This window comes from Chinchilla lanigera, unplaced genomic scaffold (assembly GCF_000276665.1).
Source record: "Chinchilla lanigera isolate Chin_1 unplaced genomic scaffold, ChiLan1.0 scaffold00044, whole genome shotgun sequence".
Classification (NCBI taxonomy): Eukaryota; Metazoa; Chordata; class Mammalia; order Rodentia; family Chinchillidae; genus Chinchilla; species Chinchilla lanigera.
The window spans coordinates 18,639,522-18,666,076 of NW_004955445.1; the positions used below are offsets into that span (position 1 = coordinate 18,639,522).

Below are 26,555 nucleotides of genomic sequence, written 5' to 3' on the forward strand. Positions count from 1 at the left end.
TTCAAATTACAAGACAACTTAAAGAACAGGAGAATACATTTATAAATCATGTACCTGTAAAGAGTGTGGTATCCAGAATATATAATGATCTCTTATGACTCAATAACAAAACCCAATCCAAAAATGGGCAAAGGACTTAAACAAACATGTCTCCAATGAAGATACACAAATGGTCCCAAGTACATGCAAAGATGTACATTAATCATTAATAATTAAGAAAATGTATATCAAAACCACCATGAGATACCACTTCACATTTACCATGCTGGCTACAATAAAAAGAAAGATAATAGCAAGTTTTGGGAAGGATGTGAAGAAACTGGAATACTTGTACACTGCTGATAGTAATATAAAATACTGCAGTTACTATGGAAACATTTTCCTGGTTCCTTAAGAAGTTAAACACAAGATTACTATACGATCTAGCAACTCTATGCCTAGGTATATATACACCCAAGAGAAATGAAAATATATGCCCACACAGAAGCTCGTACATGAGTGGAGTGTCTACAATAACATCATTGGTAACATCCAAGCAGAATTCAAATGTCCATTAACAGAAAATTCATAAATGGCAGAACCATATAACTATTACCTTATTAATATTCACCCATAAACAGGAGTGAAGTATTGATACACATTACAGCACGGTTGAACTGTAAGACACTATGCTAAGTGAAAGAAGCTACACATTTACAGGTGATAGTTGGATAATATTGTGAATGTGCTAAATGCCACTGAAATGTACACTCTTTAAGATGGTTAATTTAGGGTTATATAATTTCACCTCAATCAACAAACAAATCTGCATCTAGGAATACAAATTACATCTACAGCCGTTCTGTCAGTGTCATATAGTTGCTGTGCTTCAATATACTGTAGGTTCACCACAGGGAGGATGGTCCCCTTTTAGTAGTAGATCACTGACAGACACCATGAGCAGAATGCAAAGCATTGACACATATACCTGATGCAATTACACATACCTGACTCTTTCTGAAATTTTTAAAATGCTTATACAAATAGACCTCCTCACTTCTTTATGGCTTTGACTGACATACCCACACCATGCTTTATCCACACTGACAACATATTGATTCTGTCCACCCAACTCAGGCTAAGGCTTTTGAGCTTGAGCAGTCACTTGGGCAATAGTCACTTCTCTTAAAAAAATTCATTTTGTTCTAAGAAATGACATTCAGAGTCTTTTCTGGTATCTTTGGCCTTTATCTTTCTAAATCAACCTTCAAGCTTGGCATGGTGGTGCATGCCTGGAGTCCCAGCTACTTGAGTGGCTGAGGCAGAGGGATCACATGAGCCCTTGAGTTCAAGGCAAACCTGGGCAACATAGCCAGATCCTTTGTCTCAAAAACTCAAAAACAAGGGAAAAAAAGGCAAAAACCAGCCAGGTGTGGTGGTGTACACCTGTAATCCCAGCACTTGGGAGGCTGAGTCAGGAGGATCGTTGCGAGTTTGAGACCAGCCTGGGCTACAAAGTAAGCTCAAGAATAGCCTGAACTGCATAGCGAGACCTTGCCTCCCAAAAGACAAAAAAAAAAACCCACCAAACCAAAACCAGAGGCTGAGGCAGGATGGTTACAAGTTTAAGACCAGCCTGGGCTATATAGTGAGACCCTGACTCAAAACAAATAAAAAAGATTGGTGATATAACTCAATGATAAAGCTCCCCTGGTTTGAGTCTCTCTAATGCAATGAACAAAAACAAAACAAACTCCAAACCTTTTATCAACCTTCTTCTAGAGCTCCCACATTGCATACCTTATCTCTGGGCTGCTATTTGCATTTAATTCCACATGCTTGCTTTTCTTTTTTTAGTTTTTATCATGTTTATGACAAAGCATTATAAACAGATTTTTCAGCAGCTTTCTTTCTCACTTGCCCTGAGTTGAAGGGAAAGGTGATAGGCCAATGTCGATCATCACACCCAGAAGAAAAATAGGATGGTAAAAATAAAAGATTACTATCTCAAAATGAACCACAATTCTTCTGAAAGTAGAACAAAAGAGAAAATCCATGAGTTTCTATCAAATAGTCATTTTTACTAACATACTCTTTATAACCAAAAAATCAGATTTGTTAAACCACTAACACAACCGAAAAATAATTTTTTCTTAACAGGAAAAGGTTACATCAAATAATAGATTTCAATCACAGAATATTTATTGAGGAATATGTTCCTGGTACTGTGAGACCCATCAATGAGCATAGTCTAGCAGACTTTGGAAGTCTTGCTGAAGGCATATGATTCAACAAAGAGCTCATGTATTTGATAATTTTCTTATACTTTCTAAAAACATCTGGTCAGAGGAAGCACATCTTGCTCATCTTTGTACATCTACTGACTGGTACAGATACTGCTGACTCTGAATGTTTAAGTAGCCTCGTCAAGACCTTTAGTCCCCCCACTGGTGGTGTCCAAGACCTCCTTCCCACACCCTCTGTGTTCGTCTTTCTTCACATGCCTGCCTGGACCAGTGTGGCTGCTCCCCTTTTATAAATATACTTCTCTTCTTCAACTGCTGTTTCCTTTTACAAAAAGGCTTTATTACCTCAGAGGAAGTTTGGATTTACCGTAAGCCACCATCAGAATTGTCAATTGTTTCCTTAATCTACAATATGCACAATCAGTTAGCTTGGTTTTATGTTTATCTATGCTGTTTACAGGAGAAAGACTTCCTTGAAACACAATCTCCCTTTGTGAGCCATAACTCCCCCTCTTACATTCTAGGCTCTGCACCAACACAATGCTTATCTCCAGGTTTAGGAACCATAAAAACCTAACATACAACTCTCAAGTGAAAGAAAAGAGATGTCTGTTACATAAGAGAACATAAAAATTCAAAAAGGAAATATAAATAAATGGAAATGTTAACAAATTAAAATTCAGGGGGGGGCAGAAAGAAAATATTTCAAAAAATCCTAAGAATTTCTTATTTTTATACACTAAAAGCAATGAAAGGATTAAAAATAAAAGATTTAATTAGTATTCTGACTTGGTAGTTTTAAAATAAGGTCTGTGCAACCAAAATGAAGGTTAGAAACAATTGGTATACCCAATGCACAATCCCCATCAGCAAGACACTTTGGGAGGATTTGCAGAAATTCACAATACCAAAAACAGCTTTCAAGTTGCACATCAGGTTTCACCACCACCACAAACATGTGATGTAATAGGACCATCCCATAGTGAGAAGTGAGAGAAAGCAAGATTCAGAAGAATAGACTCTTCACATTTTCAATAAGCATGGGTAAAGAATTAAAGCCATCTCTTAAAATCTCATTCTACCTAATCATTTATTTTCTAAAATGTAGCTAAGTTTGCTCTATTTTTATAATGACCGTTTCTGTCCAAGTGGCTGGATGACGTGGCTTTGGATAGGAATCTTTAGTTCAGACTCTGTGTTTTGCAGTGCTGAGGTTTTTCTGTTCTCCTCCTTAACCATGGGTATTCATTCCAATGCCAGTCTACTAAATGAACTAGCACGGGAGTGTGAGCAGAAAAGTACAGAACATGGCCAAATCTCTGGTTCATTTCTATACCTCAGTGACCTCATATGGTACCCAGTAAACCACTGGTTCTACAGAAACCAGAATGATTCTTGAATAGACAGGGGAAGGACAACAAAACAAAGAGTTAACCAGCTCTACCAACAGTCTCCTTCTCAAAGACTCTGTCCTCTATGGTAGTTTGCCATGTTCCACCCAATAACAGCTGCTCATGATAATCAATGTCTGACAGATCAGAGAAAGCCCTTAATGTGTCGCCAAGGGGCAGTTCAACAGATGGCATGGTGACTTACAACCAGAATCATTAATTACACTCTCTTATTAGTCCCAGGGCACAGTGCTGAAAATGCTTCCTCAGTGAAAGATGAGCATTTCAGATAAATGACCGTCTGGTACTTCCTATGAAACTCCCTTTAGGATTTCTGGTCAGTGCCGACTTCTATATCCAAGCCATAGTTATTTTTAAGGCTGTTTTCCATATTCAAGCTAGGTAGGAATAGGCAGTCCCTACTACCACTACCTCATAATCAATTCAGGTAAGGACATAGTAAAAAGAAGTGCTCAAGTCAGATGACTGCGTGGGATGACAAACACTACAATCTCAGTCTGAGCTAACTCAGTGTCCCTTCTTTAGGGCCAGAAAACAAGTTCCTGAGTTTGGAGGAAGGGTGGCTTTTCCGCTCCTTTACCTACTGACTGGGCTTTAAGAAGCGTTTCTTGTAACAGAATGTGGTTGATTCTCCTACTCAGATCTGTCCTCCCTTCACAGAACTGGCTAAAATTCTTCCTTGTATCTTTTAAAAAGAATAGACAATTCTTAAAAAGAAAGCTTAACAGCTTGAGACAAGCAAAAAATCTTCAAATGTCTACCCTGCTGTCTCTGGTATCCCAAGAGATGAGGCCAGTGGCAGCAAACTTATGGCACACGTGCCATAGCAGGTTGTGTGTATCATCGAAAGCTCTAAAAAGTTTGTCACTGTTGGACTAGGCACTGGAGTTAAATCAGGTACTTAATAAAGGAGTTAAACAAGTGTACGGCAATGAATGTTTCTGAACTCCTCCCAAGGACCCTTAGACTCATGTCTTTAACTCAGGGCAAAAAAGTGTTCCTTCTCAACAGCTGCAGAATCAGGCTCTATAAACATTATTGTGACACTTTAGAACTCACATAGAACGAGCTTAGAGGCACATGACTTGTTGGCTTTATTAGCACTGATACAAGTCAGAAATAAACCTCAAAACAACTCAAAAGCAATTTTAAAGAATTTCCTATATATCACTAAACATTCTTTGGCTTTGCTCTCTTTTCTGTACACTTTGATGTGCAATTTGTTTCTCCTGTGAGGTAAAACTAACTCAGTATTAAAATCCTAAATGCTGTGATTAAGGGTTCGCTATTTTCTCCAATCCAATTGGTTCTTTTCTGGACATATAAAACCAAGACTTAAATTTTTAACTAGGCTCAAATAATTATAATTTCTAATCGGTGTTCCAATCTCATGAACTTATAAAAGATAAAAACATGTTAATTAATGCACAATAAAAAAGTGTTAATGTGGGTTATAGAAAAGAGAAACTTGGGGAATCTGGGTCTGCTTTGCAACGTACTCACTTCTAGTTTTTTCTCCTTTTCTGACAAAACATCCTTCTGGTTCTGGGTGTACTCCACCAACATCCGAGCCAGCTGGCGCCGATCTTCCAGTTCTGCTGCCAGGCGTCCGTTATATTCTGCTAGTAACAGACATGCTTCATCTACTGTTTTTGAAAGACGTTCAGCTGCCTCTTTGTCTAAGTATAAATGAGACCAAAAAATAGAGACAACATGCAAATCAAATAGGTACAACTGCAACCACTTCTGGGGGGAGGTTTACAGTTTCTCTCCTGTCATAGAGAGTCCAAGAATAAGCCAGGACCTGTAGACAGACAATGAGTTGGCTGGCTAAGAAACCCAAAGGCTTTCACTCTGAATTACCTGAAGTGGGGTAGCTGTATAGAGAGGTAAAGCTGACAAGTATTTTTAAATGTCTATTCCTTCAAAATCTGTACAAACGAAACAGACAGGAAGATACATATTTTCTTTTTTTTCTTGGTACCAGGAATTGAACTCAGGACCTTGTGCTTGTCAGGCAGGCGCCATGCCACTGAGCTATATCCCTGACCCAAGAGGAAGACATTTAAAATCATCTATTAAATGATTTTTCTTGCTTTTGTGAACTTCAAACACTTTTGTTTGTATTATTTTGTTAAGTATACTTTTTATATTCCCCTGAAATAAAAAAGCTTTCCTTTCTTGGGTGTGTAAACCAAAACAAAAAATAAATAAAAAGCCACAGGACAAGTCCAACATATGATCAGCTGAGCTGGGACTCAAAGCGAGAACTTTATAATGGACCTGGAGTGTACTCTACCTCTTCAACAATATAAGCCTTGAGCCTGAGTATAAGCTCTCTTCCTACATTTAGCACAGTAAAGGGTTTGATAAGGAAAAGAGGCTTTCAAATGTTTTAGATCATGACCCACTGCAGAAATACACTATAAACATAAAAATAAGAGCAACATTTTATAGAACAGTGCTTCTGTTTACTACCTACGACTTCAAAACAGTGTTGGTCATTACCCACTGGACGGACAACAAGTCCAATTAATGGTCACAACTCATGCTTTGAGGAAAAAAAGAAACAGAAGTGGTAAACAAAGGCTCAGCACAAAGAAATGAGAAGAAACAAAGGAGGACCTGTATCTGTAAAGAACTGTTAAAATTATGTATGAATGGTAGTGAGATTAAAACTACAATGTGTTTATGTATGGGTACGCTGTTATCGCTTGCTTAATCTTTCTTTTCTTACATAGTTAATTTATTAGGATATTTGAGGCAAAAAAAAAGACAGCAAAGAAAACATCCAATTTTTAACATTTTAAAAAAGTCATTTTTCACCCTGAAGAACGTGTACAAAGAAGTCAACCATTTACACAAATAACTGAAACCCCAAAAAATGACTTTTTACAGTTCATTGAGTTACAAAGATAATGCAGTCCAAATGTAGAAGCAAGATCTTGCTTCAGGGCACTTACCTGCGGCTATGTCCAGTGCTCAGCCCTCCCCGATGCAGAGGAGCAGCTCTTGCAGACAGCTGCTCACCTATGCATGAGCATCCCTCTCCCTCCAACTGACACCGACTTAGCTTCTGTCTATATTTCCTGTGTGACATCTGTTCTTCTCTACCTCAAGAAGTACAAAAGCAAACCCACAGCTATTCCGACCAGCTAGCACCTAGCACTCTGTAGCTATCACTCCATTTCCTTGCCTTCCTTTTACTCCGTACACATTCCCCACAGCCAGCTCCTCTCTTCCACGTTACTAAACTGACTCCAATCAGGCGTTCAAACCAATCAATCCTCAACTCATAACTTTACAATCTGCCTAACAAATATCTGAGCACCTACTGAGTACCTGGGTTCTCCGAGAGCAGGGAACAAAAAGGATAAAAACTCTACTCTTGAGATTACAGTCTCAGATAGGAAAGGAAACCAAACATTCCAGTACAGTACATATAGGAGAAAGAATGGGGCATTGGGATGGGGCGGGACATAATTTTCAACAAGGTGTCACAGTAGGCATCAGTGGGGTGATAGATACATAACCAAGGACCTAAAGGCAGGGGAACATCTCTCGAGGAAGAAGGAACAGCATCAATCCAAAGGTCCTGAGAGGGAGGGCGCCTGGGGCCCGTAAGAAGCCCAAGGACTTAACAGTGAGCGAAGGGAAAGCAGTGAAGCCCACGAGGCAATAGGGGCCAGGCTGTGTGGGCTGTGAAAGCCTCTGGCTTTTACTCCAGACGAATGGAGTTGGAGGGTGGGGCTGTCCTGCTGGAGTGTTCTGAGCAAGAGGAGGTGTGACCCAACTTTGGTTTGAGAAGGTCACTTTATCATAATGTTGAGAACAGGATGATGACTGGGAATGAGGGACAAAGAAGTGGCAGACTAGAAAGGAAACTACTGCAATCATTCCAGGGAGCATATCAGTGACTGTACAGATATCAAGTACTAGTTTTGGTCCCAATCAACAGGAATGAGTTGAATTTACTGAGATGGTGAAGACGACAAGAAAAATCATTTTCAGAGGGAAGCTCAGAAGTTTAATTTGGAGCAGGCTAAGTTTGAAATGCTGGGCATGGGGGCGCATGCTTGTAATCCCAGCACTCAGGAGGCTGAGGCAGGAGGATCACTGTGAGTTCAAGGTCAGCCTGGGCTACAAAGTGAGTTCAAGGTCAGCCTGAACTACGTAGTGAAACCCTGTCTCAAAAAGGCAAAAAAAAAAAGAAGAAAAGAAAAAACATTCAACCAATAAGGAGGATAGCTATATGGGGCTCAAGTACAAAAGTGAGGCCAACAATGAGGATATAAATTAGGACACTATTAGTATAAAAAAGTGTTTCAAGTCAACAAACTGGATAAGAGCTATCCATGAAACTAGTTACAGAAGAGGGTTAAGAAATCAACAGTGAGAGGTCAAAGGGAAGTGAAGAAAAGCACCAAGAAGTAGAAAAGCCACTGCCAGGAGGAAAGCTGGAAGAATATGGGGTCTTATTTGGTACTGCTGCTTTAAAAAACTACAAATTAGTGGCTTAAAATGTCATAAATGTATTATTTATTACCTCAGCCCCTTCCTCCATCTCTGAAGCACATCCTGCAACTCTGCTTCCAAAGTCTTATCTCCTTCTCTCTTACAAGGACCCTATGATTATACTAGGACCAACTGGATAATCCAGAATTTTCTTCCCATCTCCAGATCCTAAACCCAATCACATTTACTAAGCTCTTTTTGCCGTACAAGAAAACATATTCAAGGTTCTGGTGATGCAGACTTAGGCTTCTGATGGGGGAGCATTATTCTATCTACCAAACTAAGTAAAGAAAGTATTTTCAGGAAGAAGAAATAATCAACCAGGTCAAAAGCTATCAGGGGGTTAAGTCAAACTAAGGGCAGAGAATCTACCATTGAAAATGGCAATGAAGTCACAAGCAACTCTGACACACGCAGGTTCAGTAAGGGAATCAAGACGAGAATAGTAGGGCAGAAAGTGGAGACAGCAAAAGTAATCCATTTAGGGTGCTGTGTTTAAAGGAACAGAAAGGGGTGTAATTGTAGGCCTGTAATTCTAGCTCTCAGAGGGCTAAGGCAGAATGATCAAGAGTTCAAGGCCAAGGGCTGTGGATTTAGCTCAGCGGCAAAGCGCCTGCCTAGCAAGCGCAAGGTCGTGAGTTTGGTTCCCGGTACCGGAGAAAAACCAAACAAAAAAAAAAGAGTTCAAGGCCAGCCTGGGCTACAAAGTAAGACCTGTCTCAAAAGAAAAGAGAGAAGGAGAGGAAGACAGGAAAGGGGGAGAGAGGAAAAGGAGAGAAAGAAAGGGAGAGGGGAGGAGAAGGAGAGAATGACAGGGAGACAGAGATTGAAACAGAGAGAGAGACAGAGAGAGAGAGACAAGAGACATAGAGACAGGAGAATATGAACCAGAGAAATAAAGCAGTGACTAAAGAAAGATATGACAAAGAACATTTTTTTCCTATATGGGGGAAAAAATACAAAATGTTATGGGGCTGGGGACAGCTCAATGGTAGAGCATGTACTTAGCATATTCAAGGCCCTGGATTAAATCCTTAGCACACTATCCATACAAAAATATTTTTATGCTATTGAGAATGATCCAGTAGAAAGACATGAAAGATGCAAAAGTGAAGGGTGTCTTCTCTCTCTTTCTCTCCTGTCTCCCTCTCTCTTTTATTTTAAGACAAGGTCTCACTTTGTAGTCCAGGCTGCCCTCGACTAGGTAAGAAGAAGCAAATTTAACTTACAAGAAGAAGGAAGGTTTAGAATACAGTGTGTTCATCCAGAGAAGTAAGAAGCTAAGGTTTATCAACTACTTTCCCTAGCAACATGCAGCTGCACGGTACAGAAAGGAGAAGAAACGCTGGGTTTCAGACTGACGGGTGCCACGGGGTAAGGAACGTAGGAGATGACTTATTGTTTAGTGTGTATAGAGTTTCAGTTTCACAAGACAGAATTCTGGAAACTGGTTGCATAACAATGTAAAAAGCATTTAACACCACTGAACTGTAGACTTTTGCATTATGTATACTGTACTACAATTTAAAAGTAAAAATAGGCTGGGGAGTAGTCAGCGGTACAGTGTTTGCCTAACGTGTGTGAGGCCCCGTCAATGGCCAGCGCCACAATAAGGAAAGAAACAGCCAGGTGTGCTGGTGCTGGTGTAATACCAACATCCTGGAAGGCTGAGGCAGAAGACAGCAAGTTTGAGCCCAGCCCAGGCAACTTATTGACCTAGCAAGAGCCTGTTTGAAAGAAAACAAATTTTTTTAAAGGGTAGGAGATATAGCTCAGTGTGAAGGCCCTACGTTCAATCGCCAGTGCCACATATAGATAAGTAAATAGTCCTTATAATAATTTTTTAAAAGTTGGATCTAATCAGTTTCAGGGTTTTGTCAGATGGCTACAGTAAAGGAGGAAAATTACGGATGGTGTGTATGAAAGGATAGACTCTGAGTATAAATAACGAGGACTCAAGGGTTAGACAGAGGTAAAGGGGGACACGGAGAGTGGCAGCTGCACAGGTACAGAAAGGAGAAGAAACGCTGGGTTTCAGCGTTTGCCTAATGTGTGTGAGGCCCTAGTCAATGGCCAGCACCACAATAAGGAAAAATGCTTTTCATCAGCACTCAGGAGGCTGAGGCAGGAGGATCACTGTGAGTTCGAGGTCAGCCTGGGCTACAAAACGAGTTCAAGACCAGCCTAAACTGCATAGTGAAATCCTGTCTCAAAAAGACAAATAAATAAATATTAAAAAAAAAAAAAATGCCTCTTCTGTGGTTTCAAAGGTTTCTCTGTTGCACTGTGTTGTCCCACTCAGCACAGGTAACCTTCAGGGATTTCTCTCTACTGCTTGTTGGCAATTCCTTCCCTCAGGCAGCATCGTGGCCTGTTCCTAATTTCTTTGGTTCTCTGCTCAAAGACCATTTCAAACTCCCTGGCACTTACTCCCTGAGGGAATACGGGTGGCACAGTGAGGGTACAATGAGCCTCCGACACTTGCTGCATGAAGGAAGTACTTCCTGAGTAGCCTTGACTTCTTTTATGTGAATATGAGGAATTCAGAGAAGCAGCTGAATCACGAAACTGGAGGGGAGAAATACAGTCCTCTGAAAAATAGTGGAATTGAAAGCTTGTACTCCTATCATGGAAAAAACACAGACCTCGCAGCCTAGGTTGGAACCTCAAAATCCACTACTTGTTTGACTTTGAGCAAGACACCTAACTTCTCAAAAGTCTTGATCTCTTTGTATGTAACATGGGGATACGCATTCAGCAATCTCCAAAGATCATCAAGCATAAAGTAACTAGCAGAGAGTATACTGTTAGATTAGTTCACACTTCATTCCTTCCCTTCAATTTCCTATGCACAAAGCAGGAATAGTTGCTCCCCTGTTTAACTGGGAGTAGTCAACATTAGGGCAACATGATATGACCAAGTGTACACTTGGAATTCTCATTATTGAATCATCTATAGGTTTGCCAAAATATAGCGTATAAATCACAAAGCCCTGTATGATAAATTATTTTCTTTCAGAAAGTCGTGAGTTTAAGGCCTATTTCCTCCCCACCCACACTGCTCCACATATATACAATTTGTACTGTGTTATCAACTAAGTTTATTTAAGGTGCCATGTTGTGGCATGTTGGCATTTCTGCAATAATTCTTTGAATCATTACTCAAGCTTTGGCTATTCCAAGCGTTTCTCTGTTCTGCATGTGATTCATCTGCAAATCACAAGGTGGCAAAGCATCACCCAGAAAAGTCTATGCCTGCAGGCATCAGCATGTCCTAGGGTTTGATGCCCTACAGGGGAACAACAGATCAGTCCCGCTTTCACCTAGACTCTAGCTTCTCACCTGTTATTTTTTCCAATAGAGAAACATCTTGCACTTCTTGAGGCAGAGAGGCAATTTTCTGTCGAACAGTTGCATCCCCTGATGCAGCATTTTCAAGATCCTGCAAAGCTTTAATTAGTTCTTCAGTCTATAAAATGAAAACACAATGATATTCATTAGGACACATAGAGTTCAAAGAAATTTGGTGGGAGTTAAATGAGGTGAAAGTAAATTTAAAGATGGCTTTTCTTGACTTCTAATAAAAATTGTTCTTAGTTCTAGAACTTATATGGAAGTCAGTGATATAGATTGCAAGGGAATGTATAAAATCAGTTTTTCTAGATCTATATAACAAAATGTGAATAAAATTTAATGTAACTGAAAGAACGCGCACACACATACAGTGTGTGCTATCTTATTAAATTCTTCGATTTACTTTATGAAATGATTACCTCCCCCATATGAAATGTGTAAAATTCATTAACTACAAAGGGGGAAAAACAAGGAAAGCAAATTAAGAATTCATATTCTGCATATACCAGTATCAAAAGAGATTTATTACACTGTCAGAAAGAAGCAGAATGCTGACAGGAAAGCCAGTCCACAGTGACTACAGATGGTTAATTTGATTACTCTGGAAAGTGATAATCGAAGCTATTCTCTTTTAAAGTTTTTAGGTACAGATGTATAACCTAATATAAGGTCATTAACTCCCAGCCTAATCATCATTTTCACATGATACAAACTAGACAGGGTTCTATTTTCATAAACTCTGAACACACCTATGTGTAATAGGCAAAAATAAGAGGCGGCATTGTGAGCCAGTGAAAAGGGAATGGGCTCTGAAGTCAGACAGACTTGGATTCAAATTAAGACATCGGGCCAAGTTACTAAGCTTGTCTTTTTGAGCCTCACTTTCTTTGACCTTAAAGAGATGAAATAAGGAAAACACAGACTTCATAAGCTAACCTAATAAAGAGCTAAACCATACAAACACATGACTAAAGACTGCATTTTACTATTTAAATAGGTTACAGTGTAGCAAGCTTACTATTGGCACAGACTGTCCTTAGATACTAATGAGCTGTTTATTTATAAAACAAACCACCAAGCTATTAGAGACAAGCCAAAGCACAAGACTTTTGAGTATCTCTATAGCATTATGTACCCCTTTCACAAAAACCTATTTTTAACAATATTTTTAATTTCTAGGAGTGCAAGAAAAAAAAAAAATCCAAGTACTTTATAAAATGTAAACTCATCCACAAGTCATGGTATGTGAGCTTCTCTGAGTGGCTCCTGCATGCTCTGCCCCAAGAGCTACCTTTTGGAGATTCCATACCACTGGTCACCAGCGCCACCTTGTGGCCACCATCTTCAACTAGCGGTCACTTCAAGCCACTTAGCCCTACTCTCTAGGGGTCAAACATACCAAGAGGGGTCCTGCAGAAGGATCCTGGGGAGAGTAGCTTCCCGGGTAGTCATCATCCTCCTCCTCCTGTATTTGCTGAAAAGTTCGCTTCAGAGATTTCTTCTCCTCTGTTGCTAGAGGAAAGGAAAATGATAAATCTGAGTCACATATCCTACACTTAAGAGTCAAATGCTACACACAATGGAACACAGGTAAAAACAGAGCAGAGGGTGTTTGCTTTCAGAGATGACCTAACATTAATCTTTATGCCAGTTATTTTAAATTGGCTGTAGTTCCTTACATTACTGAAGAGTCAAAAAAGGTCTTGGTCTGTCATCTCAAACTGACTCTGGAAAAATACTGAAAACAACCATCTAAAAGCAAAACACACCAAGTTTATCATATTTAATGAAAAACACAGTATCTTTAAAGAAAAAATCATTAGAAGTAAAATGGTAAGAAATTCATTAGACAATATAATGAAGTAAACCAATGTATACAAGGATTTAAGAATATACTGTACATAAAATTAGATATTTTATAGTTTCCAAAAATAAATGAGAATTCATCAATAAAACTGTGTTCTAGATTCCAAATACTGTACCAATATCTTTTAAACTATTCCTTTAAAAATAAAAAAACCCTAATTATACCTTAAAATAAAAAATAACCATTACTGAAAAATATGATTGACACTACTGGGAGAAATTACTAAGTTATTTTAATTTATCCACTTAGGTTCACAGGTTACCTTTTTATTATCTGTACCTTATGTCTTTATATTGTTATAACAAATGAGTTACTTTTAAAATCGTTCCTACTGCATCAAATTGGACAAGACAAAATAAATGCCAAATAACTGTGGGAAAATTGAAATGATAGGTTCTTGTTTAGAAAGTAGAGCTAGGGGCTGGGGATTTAGCTCAGTGGCAAAGCGCCTGCCTGGCAAGCGCAAGGTCGAGAGTTCGGTTCCCGGTACCGGAGAAAAACCAAAAAAAAAAAAAAAAAAAAAAAAAAAAAAAAAAGAAAGTAGAGCTATACTCTTCATGTGTGTAAGGCACTGCAATAGCCTATTTACATTTACTCTTTTCAACAATTCTAAGATATAGTATCTCCACTTCCCAGGTGAGGAAGCAAAAAGCCTGGGGAGGTTAAGTAACTGATTTAAAGGTATGCTCCCCAAACCTGTGCTCTTCCACTGCACTGAAATTATTAAGCACAACGCAAGTTCCCTCTCATCTGTCAAAAAAAGGGGGACACCAGGCACCCTTCAGAATTTTGTAAGTTACACGAAGAATAACTCAGGTAGAATATACACTCTTCACTAAAACAGTTTCTTCTGGAGCCAAGTATGTAGCTCTTATTTTCTACCTTACGCGTTAACTGACCAAACTATGATGTGAAAGCCAAGTCAACAGCATAAATCCTTTTTTTTTTGTCTTTTTGAGACAGGGTTTCGCTATGCAGTTCAGGCTGGCCTTGAACTCACTTTGTAGCCCAGGCTGGACTTGAACTTACAGAGATCATCCTGCCTCAGCCTCCTGAGTGCTAGGATTACAGGCGTGTGCCACCATGCTGGGCTATCATTTTTTCTTAATGTTTTGTTTGTTCTATACTAAAAAAAGAAAAATTGTAATACTTGTAGTTCTTGTTTTGCATTACTCTATTATGCACGGATTAGTTACCATCATTAAATATCAGTCCAACAACAAAGCTCAAATTTCAGTTACCATGCATATTAACTCTGTATTCTTGGTTTTGTTTTTTTTTTTTTTTTTTTTTTTTTTTTTTGGGGTACCAGGAATCTGCACTTGCCGGCTAGGCATTTGTGCCACTGAGCTATATCCTCGGGCAACTCTGTATTCTTGGATAAAGTACAAATTTCTCTAATACTTCAGCCCCTAAATTATGATCAGTAACCAATCACATTACTTCAAAGTCTGTTTAAGATGGACTACAGCACATCTGCTACTCAGTCCACACACAGAAGGCAAAGCATGTGGACATGCTTCCTCACTTCCCAGTGGCAAGTCCACATGGCAATTAATAAAAATGAATAAAAGAAATAGGGAATTGGCCGCAAAGATCAAAAGGCCACAAAGAAACTACAATAAAAGCTAAAGGTGGAATTAAAATTCCAGGGGCACAAAAACGAAGTTACAAAAAGGTTGAGTCAAAAAAAGAAAAAAAAAAAAGGTTGAGTCTTAGCCACAAGAACTTAGTAAAGAAAGGACCAAGGATATAGCCCACTGGCACAGCACCTGCCTGGCAAGTACAAGGTCCTGAGTTCGAATCCTGTACCCCTCCCCCAAAGCTATTTAAGGAATGACAATGTCCTGGAGGAAGAGATACTGACAGAAAACTTCATACCAAAGGAACTCTCAGGGATATTTTACAATACTGAGAGCACCGAGGATAAAATGTCGAAAGTACGGTTGTTCACTAAGCCCCAGAAAAGATCCTTGCTCTATATCATGAGCTCTAGAAACTAGAAAGCAAGTGCTGTTCAACTACTCTTTGATATACTGTTACAAAGAAAACACTTTAATCTTCAATGTTCCTAATTCTTTATCACATAATAAACTGTCTTACACTTTTGTGTTTCTCTATACATTTGTACACAACTGTGAGTTTTCAATTTTGACAAAAAAAAAATCACAGAACAATTTTAATTTTCTCCATTCTTAAGTTTTCTTTGTACAGTTTCAGCTTGCAGTCACCTTTAGTCTTGCACTACTAGGCAAAGCAAGGATTGCTGTATTTTTTAAATAGAAAATGTATTTGGGGATAGTTTCCATATGAAATACCTGATAGTACTTTGCACACAGTAGATGCTTAATTAATGTTCTGGCGTGCGGTATGACCCACATAAACATTCAGCCACTATAGCATCAAAGGAGTGATCATTACAATGTGAACAAAGATCAAAATAAAATTTACATTGTTTTGTTTGCTGCCAAGGACATAAAAGAGTACTCAATAAACTGTCAGATACAGTAAATTATAATTTGAAAATTTCAAACTCACACAGAAATTACTACACGTTATAAAATCCAAACCCTCAGGACCCTACGGAGCACTGAATTTTGGCGATGGAGCCTTAGATCAGCCTCTGCTTTCTGCACTTCATTTCCCTGACTTCACATCAAGGCTCACAGGCTGTGGCTGGTCGAAAGCCAGGAAGCTGGTCAGTTCCCATCTCAGTGCACAAGACAAAGCCTGCTGCTCCCTAATCAGGGGCTCTTCTAACCATTCATACTGCCACTCACCCACAGCACAAGGCTCAACTCAAACTGACACAAGATCACTGTAGGGTCTTTTCTGTTCTTTGCTGATGAAAGAGGATGCAGTAGGAGATGTAAACCACTATCAGCCTACTTCTCCAGTTTACTCCTATTTTCAACTGGAAAACCCACTGAGGGTACAAATCTAAGATTCCTCGAGATTAATTATTCGTCCTTTCTCCTGTAGGCTCCTATTCTCTGAGCTACCTATTTCCAGTCTGAAAACTTGCACTGGGCCCATCTTCAAAGTACAAAGCTTTGGAGACCACCAGAATCTACCCCAAAGTTCCACCTTCTAGCAGATGCTAACCACTAAGGGATGTCTAATCCTTTTCTATACATGGCCTCTTATTGATAACTGGCCCTTTATCCCACCTGTGGAGACCGCTGCCCCATCTCCCTGCCTCTAGCTGCTTTTTCCAGTTTAGATACACTCTATTATTATTAATCTGGTCTTTCTAAGGCTTAGCTGAGTGGCCCATAGTGACTGTACATTTTCCTCCTGAGTTCTAGCTCACCAATGGCAACATCACCTTGATTACCCCTCCAGTTCCCAATGCAGTTCGACCTCTCTTTTAAAGCACCTAGTCTTTATAAAGCTGCTGGCAAGCTTTCCTCTTTGAAACGAAGTATCTCATTCCTTTACCTCCGACCAGAGTGGGCAACCTCCTGAAGAGAGAGGAGTCACAGGGCTTGGAAAAGTGTATGCGCTACACCAAAAATGACATCTACAAAGCTGGCAGGTAATAGGCCCAGAATTCTCAACTGGGTTAGACAGTCACTAAAAATACCTAACAAAACTGTCAGTTACCTTCTTACATCAGAATTTTGTTTGTTTACTTGTTTATTTGTGGTGCTTGGGATCAAACCCACACTTTTACACAGGCTGGGCGAGTGATCCACCACTGACCTACACCCCTAGCACTTTCCATTTTAAATTTTGAAACAAGGTCTTGTTAAGTTGTCCAGGTTGCCCTTAAAGTTGCACCTCATACCTCATGTACCACCACACCTGGCCTATTACATATATAAAATTTTTGGTGGTGCTGGGGATGGATCCCACGGCTTCACGCATAGTAGGCAAGTACTCCACTACTGAGCTACACCCTCTGCTCCCTACACTGAAATTTAGAATAGGTTTTCCACTATCAATTCTGACCACAGTATTTATGCTCCCTTTTTTACTCACTCAAGCACTGTTTTCAGGAAGGGAAGACCCTACAGGTGCTCAATGTTTTCGTCTTCATATTGCCCAGCTTCTCTTCTATCCTCCAACTTGTCCCTGTTTCTCCAGGAGGCCTTGTATTCAGCTAACTTTCAAGTAATCCCGGTTACATAAGGGTATGGTACACCTCTCACAGACCTTGTGGTAGAAACTCCAGCATTACCGCAGGCTGGAAAACTAATCGTAAGGCAAAAAGCTGCCTGAAGTCCCTTAAGTCACACCACAAAACACAACTGTCTACCTGCAAAGCTGGATCTTCTACAGAATACACTTGAAAATTTCTAGGATTTAAAAACAAAAACTAACACTTGAGATATATATTACTTTTAGAAAAAGAATCAGATAATATTGTTGGCAACAGTTCCCTCATTGTTTGTCTCATCCCTGCAAAATAAAGAAAAGTTTTTAAAAAGCACATTAAATTTTACTCGTGGGAAGAAAACAGGCTGCGACAAAGAAAGGGTTAACATTTGAGGGATAGTTTTAAAAAGCAATCTGCCCACATCACCTCACTGAACTAAGCAATTAAATCCACACTAGAACCTAGGGCGGTAGGGCTGAGAGCTCACTCTCTTAATGACCATGATCTCCAGCCTTGCACAAAATACAGGGAACTGAAAACACCAAGTCCGTTAAATATTAGAACTGAGAGGCAAACAAAAATTCTATCATCACTCCATAATAATTTAGCTGCATTATGTCAAATAATCCTTATCACAACTCTAAGATCTTACTATTAACAGCAACACAGTGAGGACCTGAGCCCTAAGTCACACAGCTTTAGAAGTGACAGAGCTGAGATGCATACTCTGGAAACACAAACTTCTAAACTTCACTGAATTTCAGGCAAGTTGGGATACCTACTCATCAATTCACACCATCATTCACGTCCATTATATCTATGTGCTTCCAGGAAAAAATACAGTGCAAAGAACATCAGCCTTAAAGTCACATAGACCAGGGTTTGAAATCACCACTCATAAACTATAGCTCCTTGGACAAAATTACTATACCTTTTTAAGCCTTTCTAGCCTCACCTGACATGAAAATAATACCAAACTCAAAAAAATAATTGTAAAGATCTAAAGTAATACATAGACAGGCAGCAGACAAGCTAGTACACAACTGGTGCTCAATAAACTGGTTCCTACGTAACTATCTTTCTTTCCTAAAGCCTTCCAAAACTGTGTAATTCTATGTGATTCATGTATGATTCAAGTAAATAATAAATTTCTACCCAATCTAGCAACAATTTTAGTATCCCCAAGAACAGAAAGGCAACTTTAGAATACCTGGGCTTCGCACCTGGAGACAGATATATAAAAACTCAAGACGTCTACAGTTCCAAAACAAAATTCCTGAGCTTATCCACGCTCTCATGTTACAAGAACTGTCAAAGTTCCACAAGAAAAATTTTATTTCAAAAATAAACTCTATGAAATTGCTTGAAGATAAAGAATTACCCAGGAATAAAAGCTGAAATATAACAGACTATTCAAACTTGAGAACAATTTTCTGGAGAATTCATCAATATTTTGAAAGGACCATAGTAAAGTATTCTAGTAACTCAGATCCAGAAAGGACAGTGAGATGAAACCAATACACACGCTGAAACCTTCTGATATGTTTTCATCTTAAAGACTAACAAACCGGAACTATTTTTAGATTAACATTATCCTCCATAGATTCTGCCTCTTATTGTCTGTCTAGACCCTCAAAAAAAAAATTCAGAAACACAACGGAACTATTTTCAAGACTGCGACAATTCCCACTTGTGTGACAGCTCCCTGAGTGCAGAACAATTTCTCATTCCTCTTTTGCTCTTTCCTATTGCACCTAATTTAGTTGTTTACTCAAAGCACATGTCCAGCAAATGCTTGAATTGAAATTCAACACTGGCTTCAAGCATCCTTTTTCAGAGTTCACCTGTTTACCCTAAGGTGCTTTTAAAAATCAACACTGTTTACTAAATGAACTGTAAGGCAGAGTGCAGGAAAGAATGCTGGGTAATTCCCAAAGCTGCACAGAATAAACACCTCCAAAGGACACATTACCAACACTATCAGAATCCAAAGTAGGAAACATCTTGTTTTTCAAAAGCTACCACCAGAGTGACCCTACAATTATTTTCTAACAACTCCAAGTAAAACAATGACCCATAGTCCAAAAGCATTTATGTCATTCTTAGAAAGCCTCTAACCTTCAGTTTCACAGGAAAATTACTGCAAAATGCATGTAATTTTAGACCTAGAAGAGATCATGAAAGACATACAATAAAGCATTGCTGAATTAATGATACTGTCACACCTGCTAATCCCAATAAAGTCTACAGCAGAGGTGTGAACATAGTACTAGTGAACAAGAAAGGAATGGTTCCATGTACCCAGACAAGTAAGGAAGCTAGCAGAGCAAGAGCAGCCCTCTAGCAGAATGCATTCACGCAGTGAAAGGGGCAGAGGGACATCTCAGGCAGAGGTAAGAGCAAGTGCAGAGGATGGTGTGCCCACACAGCATCCAGAGAGCATGGCAATTCAGTATGGACAAAGAACAGAGTGTCTATAAGGGAATGGCAGGAGAAGAATCTAGAAAAGCAGGCTGGTTCAGATGAGAAAGGGTCTTCAATACTACTAGTACTTGGATTTGATCCTCCAGCTAATGAGTATGTAGCAGTCAGATCTGATCTACAGCTTAGAAATATATGCCAACTAGAGTTGGCAACCAGCCAGAAGTCAAATGTCAAAGAACATACTCATTAGAGGAAAAATTATAAGTTCTTATGAAGAACTTGGTAAAATTCATATACATACATGCATACCTCCCAAGACATCCTGGGGCCAGTAAAGATCAAAATGAATTTTAGAAAACAATCTGACAAACATAACATGTTCCAGAACCATAACAATATTTAATGAAACCAAGTTCTAGAAGGGCTTATCTAAGATCTGTAGTAGTTAATGGCAGGAGTAGGAAAAATCTTAGTAAAGGATTCTTCCTAATTAATCGCAAGGCTGAAGAACTTTGCTGTTCCTTTCCCTTTCACAGGAAAGTCTTTGAAAGACAGAAAAGAGCTGAGGAGAACACATAGAGAAAGTTAGGGAGTGAGAGAATGAACAGCATGAGTACTAGAACCAGGCTCGCAGACCACGAGCACCACATAAATTCTCACCATCATTCATGATCATCTTTCTCTGAAGAATCATAAAATTGCTCGTGGTTCACAGCACCCCCACTGCAGCTTTTCATATTTGATTCGAAAGTAGGCAAAGACCAAGAGCTGTAAACATGTGGTGATGTTTCTACCTTTGGGGGGAGGGCTCTTGGAGTCCTCCATAGACAGCTTCAGCTGCTGTATGAACTCGCCGCCATACACACTTCTTTCTTGCCAGATGTTCAGCAATCTTTCTAAAGGTTTTTTACAGCCTTCATCTGCCTCTCTGCCCAGAAAAGATGAAAAGATATATGTAAGCTTAAGATCTTTTGTTTTTATTTAGGACAGATTTACTTTTTAAAAAAAGAAATCAACAACTGGCTAAATGATTTGCATATTTAAAAACAGAAGGAAAAGTAAGACATATATTATGTTACTTGGATATCCAAAAACTTGACCAGAAACTGCCTTTTCCTGTGGTGGATGGGGAAGACAGAGGAATAACATTATAGCATAAAATTTCTTCCCCTTTGAAAGATAAGACAAGTAGTGGAAAAAGCCAATGGCTGATTCTTACAGAGAGAGTAATCAAAAGCTGATCCTATTAATGGTGACAGCTTGCTTTTAAGGAAGACCTTAGTTGTCAGACATTCCAGTGAAAATTAAAATGAATCAAAAACTTTAAAGAATTAAAAAGAAAAGATTAGAAAACACAAACGTTTAAAATGGGAAATTCACCACACTAATCCACCAACACCTCTACATGCATATATACATACAATTGTACACATACATTCCAAGACTGATCTCAACTTTACTTCGTAATTATTTTAACACTAAGTCTATGTTCCATGTTCACACAAGGGTGTTGGCTGATATCCTAGAACACACCACAAATAATGCAGTCCTTTTGTAATTTATATCTGAAAGAAGCTTGATAATATTGTTCCTGGCATGGAATATGATTAGTACTCAGTGTACATCTGCTGCCTACCATAACACCTCACACAGCAAGTAGAAGACTGGGAGAAGACTTTCTGAACAGAAACCAAATTTACTCACTACCCACCATGTTCCTGCGAACTGTTCTGTAAATTTAGTGAGGCTGTGAGGATGTCAATGATCTTACACTGAGCAACTTTAACCAAGAAAGAATACCTCAACATATTAGGACCCAAGTCAAGCATCTTTAACAGGAACTTCAAGAAGAAAACATACCAAATTCAACCAGATGAGAATTCTATACACCCTCAATCCTGACAGCATTTTTTGTAAAACTTATGCTAACATCCTGTGTGAAATAAGGTTTTACGCTGGCCTGGTTAGACTGTATTTTATGAATTGTTAGTGGCATACTTCACTAAACTGGGATCAAAGGACTACATCACCAAACATAGAAAGTCATTCTTTTTTTTATCAAACTATTTTATTTTTCACGTCAGAAGTTAGGGTGAGGAAAGAAGAGAAACCGTTCTGTAAATAGTTACATTATAGGGTTCAAAGACATGACCTAATTATCTGATATAATACTTTACTCCACCTTCAAAGATAAGTTCTTCTTGCCTCTTCCTCTGCTATTAACCTAGCCAGAGTCACTCATCTCCTGATTAAGTTACAATAGCTCCATTACTGGGCTCCTCGCTTTTACTCGAGTCCTCCTACATCTGCTCTCCAGTTCTAATAATTCCACCAGCTGTGTTAAGCAGATGATATTTCCGCCCATTAAAAGTGAAAGTCCTTGTAAAGCCTTCAAGGCTTTTTCCCACCCAGCCCACTGTTTCTTGGGCTTTATCTCCTACCCATGCTTTCCCTCCCACTTAAAATTTGCTTTGCTCCAGGTGGCCACATGGCTCATTTCTGCTCCTCCTTCAAGTGTATGCTTAGTCCCACACCACCTTCTCAGAGTCCTACCCTAATCTCCACATACTATACTTATGCACACTCTTTCCATGTGAATGTTTTTCCACAAAGGCACGAATTTATCTTTTCCCTTCCTGCTAGATGACCTACAACGAGCACAAATGGTTTGTTCAACTCTTCTTGTTTTTTGAAAAATTTTATATGACCATACAGTTAATTACCTTTCAATGATCACCTTTCTGCATCAAGGTCATGCATGTCAGAAATCAACTAAGTATTTACCAGCTCAAGCAATGGAGGTTTACAGAATACTATGCTTGGAATACAAAGAATAAGGTCTACTCCCTGACCTCTAGGACTTGAACCTAATAGCCCATCAGGTCTCTATCTCATTTCCTTTCTTCAACCCTATCTGGGGGTTCATATTCTAGCAACACCCAACCATACGTATCTTCCAATCAGAGTTGTTCTTTTTTGGTTATCTGCCATTGTTCATGCTATTGCCTCTACTATGAATGGAAACTCTAAAATGGAACAAGACAAAGAAAAAGAAGTTGTAATTCAGGTAGCTAAAAAATGTAAGATACGCATAGAAACAGAAGAAGAATCTGGAAGGACAGAATGGAATCAGATTAGAGGAGGCTGGGATGTCATACCAAGCATGTTGTCTACAGGCAGTGTGAAGCTCCTGTTGTGATCAAATGTACGATTTAGAAAATCGAAGTCTTGTCTAATATAACCCAAATCACAACTAAGCAGAACTTAATCAACTGGGTGGTACTTTTTACATAAAGTCTGTTCTCTGAAGATTCTGTTCATTTGAAAGAGAAACCAATTATCAGAACAGACTCTTATGGAGGCTTTAGGGGTGGGGAGGTGGGGGTACGATATCCATCCACCCACATCCATCATTCCCAGGGGCATTTGGGACTCCAGATATGACTGGTTTTCAGTACAGTTCAGCCACATACTAATTAATAGACAATACTGCTCAATCTTATTATAACCTCAAAACAGCTTCAAATATTTTCACTACTAAAGGCTGAAGTCAAAAGAGGGCTCTGATTTAATTAATGAACATAATAGTTTATTTTCTTGAACATTATAATCAAGCAAAGTTTTGCTTAGATAACTTTCAAAAGTTATAGGTAAAATATTTAAGGAATCTTTTTACTGATGAGGTTTTCAAATAAGCTCCCATGAACTGGAAGTCACTTTAGCACCTGGAATTAGACACAGTTAAAACAATAAAGCAATTTTATAAAAAGGGAACTGTCTTTTTAGGTTGCGTTAACTTCATTTTACATCAAGATATCTTTAAATGAAAAAACACTAAAAACTGTCATCAATCTTTAATACAGACAGCAAAAATGACCATAAAAGTGAAGACGTGCTGGGTGGGTGGTGCACACCTGTAATCCCAGCACTCAGGAGGCTGAGGCAGGAGGACTGCTGTGAGTTCAAGGTCTGCCTGGGCTACAAAGTGAGTTCAAGGCCAGCATGAACTGCATAGTGAAATCCTGTCTCAAACAAACAAACAAACAAACAAACACAAAAAAGTGAAGAAGTGTATTACATGCACACAAACAGAATTGCTGCTTGAAGTGCTGGCAGGACATCTGAGACTTGCCAAGCAAGGTTTTGGGGATTTTTTCTTTACATAGCTTTATGGCACTTTAATATAATCACTGTAATTTATACATCTGTCTTCTCCCTATGGGAGGCCCATTAAGAGCAGCACTTCTTTCTAAGTATGGCAGCATTTCCAATAACATCCCATGTAAAGCTTTAACAGAAATGTTCCTTTACAATTGCTCAGAAAAAAAGTTTAACATAGAACACTGGAGGCTACTACCCTTAGAAAAGCCTGTTGACAAGTTGGCCCTAGATGACATCTAGGAACGGGACTGCAGGAGTATTCCCATCATTTCCTGAATGTTTGGGGGGCTACTTTGTATAAACTGTGCAAACAATATGGTCCCAAATGAACACCTGCTTTCTTTCTGGAAGCCTGGAATTACCATAGATGATGCCCTACATGACCAATGTCAACAAAAACTCTGGGTGCTGAGTCGCTAATAAGCTTACCTATTGGACTTCATTTCACACTTGCTGTCACAATTCAATGCCAGAGAAATTCACTATGTTTGTTGTTACGGTTTGTGTCTGGGTGTCCCCCCCAAAGCCTCATGCGGCCATGGGGTAGGCTTTTAGAGTTTGATTGATTATGGGTGTGAGAGCTGCACCCGCCTGGGGTGGATAGTTTGCATATGTAAGGGAGAGGAAAAGGGTGCTTGAGGCCATTCTGCCCTGGTGTGTGCTTGTTGCTTAGCTGTGTTCTGCTGACATGAGCTGTAGCCTTCTGCCAGGTGCCACTCTGCCTTGTAACTTGCCAAGTACGGACTGAAACCTCCACAAACTGTAAGCGAAATAAACTTTTCCTTCCTTAATTTTGGGTGTCAGGTATTTTGTCCCAGCAACGAGAGAAAAGTAACCAAGACATTTGTGTGACTCCACCGGCAGGAACCCTTAAAAGGTTATACCTCGGGTGCTCTAGTCTTCACCACATGCCCCCTCTTTCCCTTTGCTGATTTTGCTTTGTATCCTTCAGATATAATAAATCATAGCTATGTGTTCCTAGGGGGTCACCATATCTGGGAATGATCTTGCAGACCCATATACAACAATAAATGTCATGTATATGATGGTAACTTCCAAATTTATGTCTCTAGAAAATAAGTTTCTATGGAGCTTAAAACTATTTCATGGCCAGGGATACAGGTCAGAGGTGCAGTGCCTGCCTGGCAAGCGTGAGGTCTTGAGTTCAGATTCCTGGTACCAAAAAGCCCCAAAACTTACATTCATCTTCCTACCTGGCATCAACCCCTAAAATATCTACCAGCCACCCCAAACTTAACATGCCCAAAACAAAGCTCATTCCCTCCACCAAATCTTTTCCCCACTTTCAGTTCAGTTATAGCACCCTCAACCACCCATTTACATCAAAAACCTATAAATCACCTTTGACTTCTCTTTTCCTGCACTACTAGTTCCCATACAACTCCTACCAATAAAAAGAAGAAAACATCCAATAAAAGGAAGCTCTCTTCTCACTGTTTGAGTCCTGGCCAGTGTCAACTGTAATCGGTACTTTCCAAACTCATGTCTCTGTCCTGTCACCAGCTTTTACAAATCCATTCTCCATGCCAATTCATTTCTAAAGAGGAATCTTTATAAAATCTATGTTGGAATATATCACTCCTTGGCTCAAAACTCTATAATGGTCACCCTATCAGAATAAAATCCCATCTCTCTCCTAAGGCTTGCAGGGCACACTTGACTGGTACCTGTCCACCTCTCTGATCTTATTTGGGTACCACTCCTCCCTTTTCTCACTATGTTCTAACTATACTGGCTTTCACTCTGTTTCTATCAAGGTGCAAAGATTATTTTTACCTTAGGTTCTGTTCCTACTTTGCATGATTATCTCAACTGTCACTTCCTGAGGCCCTCCTTAATCACACTGTGAGAAGAGATCCCACTCTAAAGCACCAATGTTGTTTTCCTCTGTTCATATCATCACTCTCTCAAAATGTCTTGTTCATTTCATGATTCTTTGCCCGTTTTGTTCTATGCTGCACCCCTAGTATCAGGATCAGTTATTGGCACATAGCAAGTGTTCAAATACTGTACACGCTGAACGAAAAATGCTATGTGTAACTATCTCCAAACAGAAGAAAACAAGGCACTTTTGTGGTGAGCATTTTTTCAGCCTGGTTCATTAAACTGCTCTTCAAATCAAATCTACCCTATGAACATGACAGGTTTCCCTGAACTGAAAGATTTTTATTTGGGGTTGAGGGTAGGGAATGATCATAAAGATGGGTTAACTACCTTTGCTCATCAACTGGCCACAGAAAAGGCACACAGAGAGCATATATTAGGGTATTCTTGGTTGATAAGGTGCATTAGGACTTAAGTAGATGTTGAACTTTCTGCTTTAATAATGGGGTAAGAAAGAAGCCTGGAAGCGTGGGCATCCTGAATATAATACCCAAACAGGATCTTTAAAAAGTTATGAGACGGGAATTAATTAATTAATTATTTTTTGAGACAGGGTCTCGCTATGCAGTTCAGGCTGGCCTTGAGCTCAC

At 39.3% G+C, this 26,555-nt stretch overlaps 1 protein-coding gene across 2 annotated transcripts in view; it reads right to left on the reverse strand.

The window, feature by feature from the left end:
* Positions 1 to 26,555, reverse strand: part of Rprd1b (regulation of nuclear pre-mRNA domain containing 1B) — a 54,226-nt gene that overhangs the window by 17,504 nt on the left and 10,167 nt on the right. For both annotated transcript variants that reach the window (XM_005392550.2, XM_005392549.2), the window contains exons 3-6: positions 20,694 to 20,827; positions 12,906 to 13,018; positions 11,495 to 11,621; positions 5,141 to 5,316 (exon numbers count right to left, since the gene is read on the reverse strand). In XM_005392550.2, the coding sequence (XP_005392607.1) occupies positions 5,141 to 5,316; positions 11,495 to 11,621; positions 12,906 to 13,018; positions 20,694 to 20,827 (550 nt within the window). The remainder of the gene's footprint in view (positions 1 to 5,140; positions 5,317 to 11,494; positions 11,622 to 12,905; positions 13,019 to 20,693; positions 20,828 to 26,555) is intronic.